This window comes from Salvia miltiorrhiza, chromosome 3, assembly GCF_028751815.1.
Source record: "Salvia miltiorrhiza cultivar Shanhuang (shh) chromosome 3, IMPLAD_Smil_shh, whole genome shotgun sequence".
NCBI classification, from domain to species: domain Eukaryota; kingdom Viridiplantae; phylum Streptophyta; class Magnoliopsida; order Lamiales; family Lamiaceae; genus Salvia; species Salvia miltiorrhiza.
In genome coordinates, this window is record NC_080389.1 from 12,327,374 (window position 1) to 12,338,085 (window position 10,712).

The 10,712-nt window shown below is 31.1% G+C and overlaps 1 protein-coding gene and 1 long non-coding RNA gene across 5 annotated transcripts; both read right to left on the minus strand.

Moving 5' to 3' along the window:
• Nucleotides 1-4,296: 4,296 nt before the first annotated feature.
• LOC131017685 (uncharacterized) lies at nucleotides 4,297-4,647 on the minus strand. Its single transcript, XR_009099782.1, has 2 exons — nucleotides 4,555-4,647; nucleotides 4,297-4,461 (listed from the first exon to the last, which is right to left on the minus strand). It is a non-coding gene; the product is annotated as an uncharacterized LOC131017685 (long non-coding RNA).
• A 92-nt stretch (nucleotides 4,648-4,739) lies between these two features.
• On the minus strand, nucleotides 4,740-6,572 carry LOC131017620 (sucrose nonfermenting 4-like protein). 4 transcript variants are annotated; one of them, XR_009099691.1, is made up of 7 exons: nucleotides 6,242-6,571; nucleotides 6,019-6,089; nucleotides 5,887-5,920; nucleotides 5,470-5,820; nucleotides 5,318-5,377; nucleotides 4,968-5,057; nucleotides 4,747-4,845 (listed from the first exon to the last, which is right to left on the minus strand). XR_009099691.1 is itself a non-coding variant. In XM_057946438.1 (5 exons), exons 2-5 carry the CDS (start codon nucleotides 5,512-5,514, stop codon nucleotides 4,807-4,809), a joined length of 234 nt encoding a protein of 77 aa, XP_057802421.1. In that variant the 5' UTR covers nucleotides 5,515-5,920; nucleotides 6,242-6,572; the 3' UTR covers nucleotides 4,740-4,806. The 4 variants fall into 4 exon arrangements, 2 of the variants coding, with proteins under 2 accessions (XP_057802421.1, XP_057802422.1); XR_009099692.1 differs by lacking the exon at nucleotides 6,019-6,089 and having other exon boundaries at nucleotides 4,751-4,845; nucleotides 6,242-6,570; XM_057946438.1 differs by lacking the exon at nucleotides 6,019-6,089 and having other exon boundaries at nucleotides 4,740-4,845; nucleotides 5,470-5,920; nucleotides 6,242-6,572.
• Nucleotides 6,573-10,712: the final 4,140 nt, after the last annotated feature.

Here is a 10,712-nt window from a genome sequence, read left to right on the forward strand (position 1 = left end):
ACTCTCTCCTAGGAAGTTCTTTCATGGACGGAGAGAGTATATTTTAATAATAAAATAAAATTAAATAATCCACATCAATTACTCAATAAAATCTTGAATTTGAAACGTGTATTTTCAACTTTGTATAAAGTATAATGATAATTATAATTATTAATAAATTTAAATTATTTGATAATGAAAATTGACATTACACATTATTATTCTCATTATTATTATTATAGAGTATTAAACGTCATAATAAATAAATCAATATTTTCATACACAAATATAAATAAAAAGCTATAAAATGTTAAAGAAGAGAGAAAAAATAAAACATTCTTAATTTTAATTTTTTATAATTTATTCATTTTATATTCATTTTTTATGATTGTTTAATACCATATTAAAGTTTTTTTCACGAACTTAAATTTAAGATGTAATATACTAAGTATTTTTTTCATGAATTAAATTTGATGATGTTTAGGAAAAAAAATTAAAGAAAAATAAAGAAAAAATAGTGAAAGAAGAGAGAAAAATGGAAGGAAAAGTTAAAGGGAAAAAACTCCTCTTTTATATATTATATAGATGGATTGAGCCTCACTCATTCTATTTAATTGGACTGTTGTATTATATTAGCCGGGCCTCGTTTGATTTATCTATTTGAGCCCAGCTAATTAATTATTTATTTACTGGGCCAAGATTTATTTGATTACTTAAGCCAATGAATCATTCCAATTGGGCATTTCATACTAATTATTCAAGCCCACTTCTATTTAATTAATTATTAGGCTGCCTTATGTTGAGCCTTTTAATTATTTAAACTTATAACATTACTTTCTCCCATTTATTAAGTCCGATTAAGTTTTATGAGGTTATAAAGCGAATAAGTCGAAGTACTTATTTATTTCTTTTCTATCGACTACAAGGAGCGGGATTTATTTAGTTGGCAAATTAGAACACCCTCATGAGAATGGATTATTACGGTTAATTGCTTCACTTCATGAGACGAAACCTAGATGGTTTATGTATTAAGTCCGACAGTTTGGATTAATAGCATAAATTTCCCAATTATTATTTCAGAATAATAATTCATGCATAAGAGGATCATGCATCATTAATTTCATATTCTCATTATTTGAGGATTTTGCTCGAGCAGTATCTTATTTATATTATTTGAGGATTTTGCTACTGTACCACATAAAGTTGCTATCAGGTGGGCATTACTTTCATATATATCAAATGAGTTTAATGTTACAATTGAACAAGTTATTCCGTTACATAATCTTTGAACTGAAAATTATTTCAACTGTTGTCTTGCCATAAATGTTTCAATTTTGGTATGATATCTATCTGATGTGATATGTAATCGAATTCGGGTCCTGAGCAGTTGATAGCTATCCTGCCAGGGCTAGTGTACACGTGTTACCGTGAGTCATCTAGCGGGTTGGCCGGTCAAGTGACCGTGAGAGGTGGCCACCTCTCCGGCACACAATTTCAGATATGATAGATTACAAGATAACTTAGACTGATCACTCGAACTTTAATAATCACAAATGAATTTAGTAAGCTTGGGCCTTTTTAGCGAAAAACCCCCTTGTTGTACTGTTTATGATGGCATGACAATTTACAACTTTACGAAGCATGTTATATTTCATAGTAGGCATATGTGCCCACTGAGTACCTTTGTACTCAGCCCTGCATGTATTTCTAAATGTGCAGGTTGAGCAGTAGCCGATGGTGATGAAGTGACAAGCGGAATCTTCTTTTGTCTCAATATTATATGTTATGAAAAACTCTTGGGTACATGTCTTCATACATGTAATCAGACCCCTATTCCGCTGCGTACTCAAAGAAGTCTTATGTTATTTTGGCTAAGTCGGAGATATCCGAACTTACTAGTTTACTTGAATCATTGCAACTAAACCTCCGTTATATATATATTAGATGTTTCCTGCGTTATAAATGAAAAAGTACGATCCTTCTCTATTTATTCACTCCCCTTTCTACTCCCGCTTCTTACCTCCCTCCCTTAGTCATGGTTTCCAGGTTTAATTATCCTTAATTAAGTCCGGTCGTGACAAGTATCATATTTTATATTTTTATAATGTTTATAATTGATTTTACTGATTTGATAAATTATATTAAACTTTTGGATAATTTTATTCTTCTAAAGTTATATTATTCCAATCATGAGATTATAATTGGCTATGAGTAGAGAACATTCTTTTCATTCCTACCCATTAACTATAACATACTAATCATATAAACAATAATATAAATTGATTTTCAGAATTTACAATTACAAATTGCAAATATTTATGCTCCACCTTAGCTTAAGGCTATTTACTTTTCTCATTATGCATATGTCTTAATGAAATCCCTACTTAATCATAATCTATAAATCCTATCTATGAATGAGCTGAATCGATAAAGTGTTGATTTGTATTTAGAGTGTTTAGGTGATAATGAATATATTTTAAGCAATTGTTGGCATATATATTTATTTTGTATATTGTTATATTTATTTTATTTTACTAATCACTATAATATAACTTTTTTTTTATTTTTATATTGCATTTTTCTATGTTTTTAGGTGTTAGAAGAGAAAACGTTAAGCATGTATCGTGCCGAGAATATATTTGCTAAAAGATACAGATTAGAAATCTAAGACAATCCATACTCTTATTAGCTGGAAGATTATTACAGCAATATATAGTGGATATGTACATAAAATTGGAGACAACAAGACTAGATTATTATCGTCAAAACCAAGCAAGTATGAGAGCAAAATTGTATCAAGGAATTGTGAATAGTGTCTTCAATGGAGAATTAAGAGGGAATGAAGTTGGCAAAAGAATTGTTTTACCAGCAACATTTATAGGATGACCAAGAGATATGCGTCGTAGATATCTTGATGCATTGACATTAGTACAAAGATTTGGAAAACCAGATCTATTCATTACAATGACTTGCAATCTAGAGTGGAAAGAAATACAACAAGCATTATATGATGGTCAAGCAGCTCAAGATCGTCCAGACTTAACTACAGGAGTATTTCGAGCAAAATTGCAAGATTTGAAATATCAATTATTTAAGAGGAAAATTTTTGGACATGTAACTGCACATGTTGATGTAGTTGAATTAAAAAAAAAAAGGGTTACCACATGTCCACATGCTGATAATTTTCAAGTCCGGGCATAAGTTGAAAATGACAAGTGAAATAGATAAGTTTGTAAGTGCCGAACTTCCCGATGAAGAAAACAATTCCGAATTGTTTGAATTGGACCTTGTGGAGAGAAAAATCTAAATAATCCTTGTATGGTGACAGGAAAATGCAAATGCCATTATCCACGACCATATTGTGAAAGCACACAACAAGGTAAAGATGGATATCCAATTTACAGAAGAAGAAAAAATGGATCAACTGTACGTGTTCGGAATGCAGACTTAGACAACCAATGGGTTGTACCATATAATGCACATCTATTGTCCAGATACAACTGTCATATTAATGTTGAGGTATGCTCTAGTATCATAACTGTTAAGTATTTGTACAAATATATCTATAAGGGACATGATAGGGTGTCAGTTCATATAACCCAAGATGATCATCCGCGTCAAGTTGATGAAATCAAACAATTTCAAGATGCACGATGGGTATTTGCACAAGAAGCAATGTGGAGAATTTGTGAATTTGGTTTGAATGATATTTCTCTAGCAGTTATCAACTTACAACTTCACCTTCCTAATAAATAGTTTGTATCCTATCACGCATCCCAAAATCTACAGAAGCTTTTGTTGTGGGATCATGTTTCTAAAACAATGCCAACTGAATATTTTACTATGTGTGCTACAAGTGAAAAGGCAAGGCAATATCTCTACCGAGAACAGAGCATTACATATGAATAAGAGGAACAAAAATTCACTACAAAAAAAACGCTAATAGACAACGGTCAGAATCCGTTGTCTATTACAAAATCAACTGTTGTAAATGAGAGTATTGTCTATTGATGGGCGGTCATAGACAACGAGTTCTGGACCATTGTCTATTCTCTCATAGACAACGTCTTAGCGTCTGTTGTCTATTCTGTGATAGACAACATGAGAAAACCCGTTGTCTATTCTCTCATAGACAACGACTGATCATCTGTTGTCTATTCTATTATATACAACAAGTTCTTGACCATTGTCTATTCTATATTATAGTTTTTATTTTGTATTTATATTTAAAATTTCCTGATTTTTCAATTTATATTTCAGTAAATCTAAAAACATAATATGAAAAGCTAAAAATACATAAATTAATAATAAAATTCATACATTATAATCCAACATCATTATCCCTACATTACATTAGAATCCAACATCATCATCCCTACATTACATTAGAATCCAAACATCATCATCCTACATTACATTAGAATCCAAACATCATCATCGTACTAATTGAAACATAACTGCAAACCAAGCAAGTTACACCATCTGCAATATTAAAATATTTCAAGTATCAATTTATAAAATTTATTAACCTTATATCTCAAAAATATAAAAAAATTAACTTTATATAAAACTTACCCATCATCACTCATCTGTGATTTTACATACAAATTCTACCCACTCTATCCTTACTTCATCAATTTCCTTTTTGGAGTAGCATCCTCATGCAAACTATAAGAAAAACAAACTTGTGATCAAATATGAAATTATAGAAATTGTCTTGAAGTAAAATTTAATAAAAATTATAAATTACAATTACCAGTGTATATTATAATATACAATTATAAATTTTCTTCATACTCGTCAAATTTTCCTCCACCCGCAGAACAATTAGTCCAATTTCAACAAAACCAAAAGCCGAGAACTGCTCTACAGAATCTTAGATATCAAATAATGACCCCAAACATTTCTAACCACATTCTATAACTCCAGGAAAATAGGGGAACCTAAATAGAGATAATTTTTCTTTATATCAATAATAGAGCATATACCTCTCTCATAATCAAAATAAAATCCAGTGCACTGAGAACTCCGGTAAACCGGCTCTTTGAGAAGTCCCACAAGGGCGCCGTATATACACCCTGGAAAGAATTTGTTGGTTGAAAAGAATTGCACTAAATAAAAATACATAAGCAGAGGCAAGCAAAAGTGTGTATAATTAACATGTAAGACAAATCTCGCAGTCGCAGGGGTCAAAATAGAATCCAACATTTTGATACCATCATGGGATTATTAGTTCTTAAATAAAAAACCAATGCCAACTCTGATAATTAATAAGATAGAATTATTATCTAAAGGAAGACAGGAAAAATATCGACCTACAGATACCAAATCGTTTTACCTGCTCATGCAGAATATGAAATGCTTGCTTTACGGGTAAGTCGACGTCAAAGGCAACAATCTGCAAGCAATGTAATATATCAGGCAAAAGAACTATAGAGAGAAAATAAATACAAAGGGATTAACATTAAAATAGGCAGCAGACATCCTTACCTTTCCAGACTCAGGAAGCAATTCATAGGCCATGTGCGTCGACATAAATACAGCAAAAGAAAGAACATTAGCTGGCGGTCAATGAATCTAGTATAGTATGGTGCAAATACACAAGAACTTTGCTACAGTAGTTGAAATGGAAAAAAGAACTTTACTAAGGAGCTTGAAATTTGAGCAAACAGAAGCCAATTTCTTTAAAGTTTCATTTGGAGCTATAGCTTGAATCAAGATTGAAGGATGCCATGATAATTTATATATTACCGGAGATGGAAAACATCTGAGGTAGCTGCTCCTGGCATTTCATAGAGATAGTAGGTTACTTCATCATCGAACCCAATGATCTTCATCTTCCTGAGAGGGGGGGAGGGGGGGTTACTGAGTGCAGCTACCATAGACAAGAAAGAACCCCATTTGTACCTTTGGGCATCAGATTACAGGCAGAATGTCGATTCTATGAACCAATACAGAAAAAAATAATGCATCAAGGAATTACAGAAGACCAAATGAAAAATATAATAATAGGTAGGTTTTGCAATTTTATTAAGTTACCTTCCAAAACCATCAAAACATTCGGTCAAATGCATCTTAATGAGTTATATTCAACCCCAAGTTCCTACAGGCTACAAGGTATATAGAACTCAATCTCGATTTAATCCACAAACAAAACTCAATCACATTCACAAAATCTATAGGGAAGAGCCACTCCCAAAACCTAAGAATTTAGGGATCTAAAATTCGAAAAAAAAATTAGGGAAGGGAGTTGCCACATTACCTCGCCGTGTTGGCAACTGCTGGTGTTTTGGAGTCGCCGGACGGACCAACGGAGCCGCTGAGGCCGGAGGAGGTGAGGCGGGACGACGGGAAAGGATGGGCCGTGCTGTCGCACACTGAGGCGCGACGGGGCATAGCATACTTTTGGCTTGCCACGGAGGCTTCGAGTCAGACCGAGGCGGGGCGGTCGGAGACCGGTGGTGCGTTGGACCGGGGGAGACTGCCGGAGGCGCGTCAGACTGATGGGAGGCGAGGCGGCGGCCTGTGGGCGGGAGAATTGAACGAGAGAAAGAGAGTTAGGGTTTGGATTTTAGAGGTTTGAGAATTTAAATTAGATTAAATTAAATATATTATGGCTTTAAAAAAATTGAAAACAAACTAAAACAAATGAAAAAAATTGACTTTTAAAATAAATGATAAAAATATGAAAAAAAAAATGATAAAAACAAAAAAACTTGACTCTAATTTATTTAAATACTAATTTAAAAATAAACTTAATTTCTAATTTTTTTATTTTTAGAACATTTTTTTATTTGAAAATAAATATATTTGGATTTAAAAAAAATTGAAAAAAAAATTGGAAAAAAGAGAAAAAAATATTGATCATACATAACAATTTCCCTAACGGTTGAAATAACCGTTACAAAATACGTTCATATATAACGATTTTCGTAACGGTTTGACAATCGTTATAAAAGATATAGAGAGGCCAGCGCGATTAGGTCGAAAACGAGAGACACTGTTATTCATCTTTTTAATTTTGTTTTTTCATAATTTATTTATTTTTTATGATTTTTATACCATATTAAATATTTTTTCATTAACTTAAATTTAAGATGTAGTATTAAGTATTTTTTTTATGAATTAAATTTGATGATGTTCATAAAAAAAATTAAAGAAAAAATTAGTAAAAAAAAAATTAGTGAAAGAAGAGAGAAAAAAAATTTAAGTATTTTCAAAACCGTTGATGCTATGTCTGAAGATTTTAAAAGGGATGCCAATACTTCAATTCAACAACGTGTTTCTAAGACATTGTTGAGCTTAAGAGTTTTGTTAGAGAGCATGGGAAAAGATATAAATTCATATGATCTTCTCACAATTCCTTCTTGTGATGCTAATATAGAAAATAATTGTTCTAGAGAGATACAACATGAGATGCCGATACAAATTCCTGAGGAAGATCAAGATGCAAAGTTAAAGTTGAATGATGACCAACGGAAATCATTTTCTATGATTTTGAGATGCATACAGAAAGCAGAAAGTGGGATTTATTTCATAGACGGACCCAGTGGAACGGGAAAGACTTTCTTATATCGTGCACTATTAGCTTATCTTAGATTAAGAAAACACATAGCTCTTGCAACTGCTACATCTGGAGTTGCTGCAGGGATCATGCCAGGAGGAAGAACAACACATTCATGCTTTAAAATTCCTATAAATTCTTATGAAAAAATGCAACCAATGGAAAGCATCAATGTTGAGATATTGAAGAAGAGCCGACTGAAGTGGAAAGCATCAATGTTGGAGATATTGAAGAAGAGTCAACTGAAGTGGAGGAAAAGAAAAATTCACCCGAGAAATCTAAAAAGAAAAATCCCCTCTAGAAAGAAAAAATATACGATGGAGTTGCAGCCTACAGAATCGCAAAAGAAAAAAAGAAGGATAACCAAGAAAAAGTTTGATGACTACATTGACATTACAAGTGACGATGATCTGCCGTTGAACAACATTCTGTTGCAAACCAAAAATAAGAAGAAGAGATCCTCAATCGTCAAAATCAAACAAGAAAAGATTTAAAATTCGTCTTGCTCAGTACTTAGATAATTTAGGATGTTTTTCATAGATTTTTTGGCATTTTTATTTAGAGGCATGAATATTACTTTATTACTTTTAAATTTATTCATTAATAGTTGCATTGGTTCTTTTTTTAAATTATAATAATAATCAAATGAATTAATACAAATATTCAAAACTATATAAAAATATCTATGAATTTTATTTAGATAGTAAAAATCTAACGTGTTCAACGTTTTCAAAACTATATAAAAATATCTATGATCAATTTTATTAACATAGTAAAAATCAAACGTGTTCAACGTGCATCGCACGTTCTTCCTGCTAGTAAAATAAAACAAAGCTAACGAACACTACAAGAATACTTCACATTGCCATAAGGGCAGATAGGCTCTCTGCGTAAGAAGAGACAGAGATTGAGAGAGAAATGATAGGGTTGGGCTCACTTTTCTCATTCTTAGACTTGGGCCTTTTCTCTTATGGTTTTTATTGGGCTTTAGCCCACTAAGGCAAGGCTGCTATTTTACTCCTCATCCCTTGTGATTGTGAAAAATTGTAAAGAGGTGTTTGATTTGAATGATAATATATGATTGATAAAATAATTCAATTTAATTGAAAAATTGGCTGTATGTTTCGACTGATGATGAATAGCTTTTGCTATAAAGTAATAAGTTAGTTCTATACGATGAGTGAATTTTTGGTAGAAAGTATTCAATATCACTTAAGATCCACTGTATCAAATTTTATGTCTCATGACTCTCAATCTTTTTTATTATTTATTTATTTTCTTTCATCATTTTTTTTCTACAATTATTATTAATTAGTGTTTATTCCACTTGATTAAGGTAGATAATTATTTTTTATTAGTTAAAACATTGGATCTCATCCATTCAACGTAAAAACATGCTTCACTTGAAAAAAAATCAAGATGCATAAAAACTAACCATTCACATTAGATGTCAAAAACAATAAGGGAAGAAGTAGTATTGATTATTAGAAAATATGTCCATAAATTTTCATTTTCGAATAAATTTCTACTTCGATGAAGCAATACATGCATTCATTCGTGCAAGAACCATTTTTTTATTCTTCAATGTAATTTGAAGCGTTTTTACATGACAAAATAAAAATGTTTATATTACTCAACGCTGATAAACCTGGATTTGTAGTGGCTAGATCCACCAAGTGTGACTTTAAACTTGCGATAATATTAAAATAATATGAATATATTAATTTATTTATAATTGTGTCTATGTATGGTTTATATATTTGAACCTTAAATTGGCTGAAAACATCTTATTTGGGCTTTCCTTATCAAAAAGGGAATCCCTAGCTAATTTCATCATTGTCAGTATCAATTCAATCCTCATAACAATATAGAGAAATTTTGAACTAAAAAATAATTGATGTCGTTTGAAGACCATGATATAGGTTATCCTATTTACAATTATTATTTCGAACGTATATATGTTTCTCTGTTCCGAAAAAATTATTATTCAATTATTTTGTTACCGAATGTCCTAAAGCTAAAATTCAAAATGTGATCAGACAAATCCAGAACATGAGCTTCAAGATCCTTTGATAAATTTTGAATTTAAAAAAATCCTCTATATTAATTTGAGAATAAAATAGATAAATTTTAAAAGTTGGAATAGACATAAATGAAAGGTTGAGATAGAATGCGATATTAACCCAAGCAATAATATAAAAATATCTTATTGTGAGAACTGTAATTAAGAAATTATTATTGATTTTCTTTGAAAAAAACAAAAAACAAATAACTTATAAATTAATTGCATTGAACCTATAAAATATCTATACTAAATAAGTAGGGTTAATTTCATGAAAGAATGCTCGGTGTTTAGCAATAAGAATATATTCTCCACTAAAAATGCTATCTTTCGTAAGAATGAGAATTAATGGATATGAATAAATCAATGAAATCTACGAAGAAGACTTTTATAATGCAAAAATAATCATTTAAACTTGGGTTCGAGTCTTAGAGAGGTCGAAAATTTCATCATGTAGGCAATTAAATTTATAGCCTATAAAATCCTACCATGTGGAAATTATAAATTAAATATGAAATTATATATTTTATTTTATATTTTGGAATTTAATTAAATATAATTCCAAGATTAAATAAATATATGATTAATATTTGATTATGTGGATTTATTGACTAATCAGAAATTGACATGTGGAAAATCTACATAAAATATTTAATATTTTATGTAGATAAATACAAATATTGATGAGCCAATCAAATCGCGCCAACTCAGCCCTAAAAGTCCAATATGACAGGCCAAAGCCCACAGCCCATTCCATTCCTCACCTATAAATATGGGTCATTTGTGGAGTCAAAGGGAAGAACAGAAATCATTTGAGAGCTCAAGCATTGAAGGAGTAATTCTCTACGAGAAGTCATCTCCAACGATCAAGGCATTCTGCAAAGAAGATCAAAGAGTTCTTCATCAAATTCATCCAAGTCAACGTTTGATTCAGAAATAAGGTGGAAGCCCTTTGTATTATCGTTATCAAATCAAATTCAAGCCAACATTCAAGTTCAAGGAGATAAAGAAGTTATATTTCCCTCCAAGGATTTGAAGAAGTTCGAAGAGGAGAATCAGAGGATTAAAGTAGAGAATCGCAACCCGCAACAAATTCATTTCAATCCA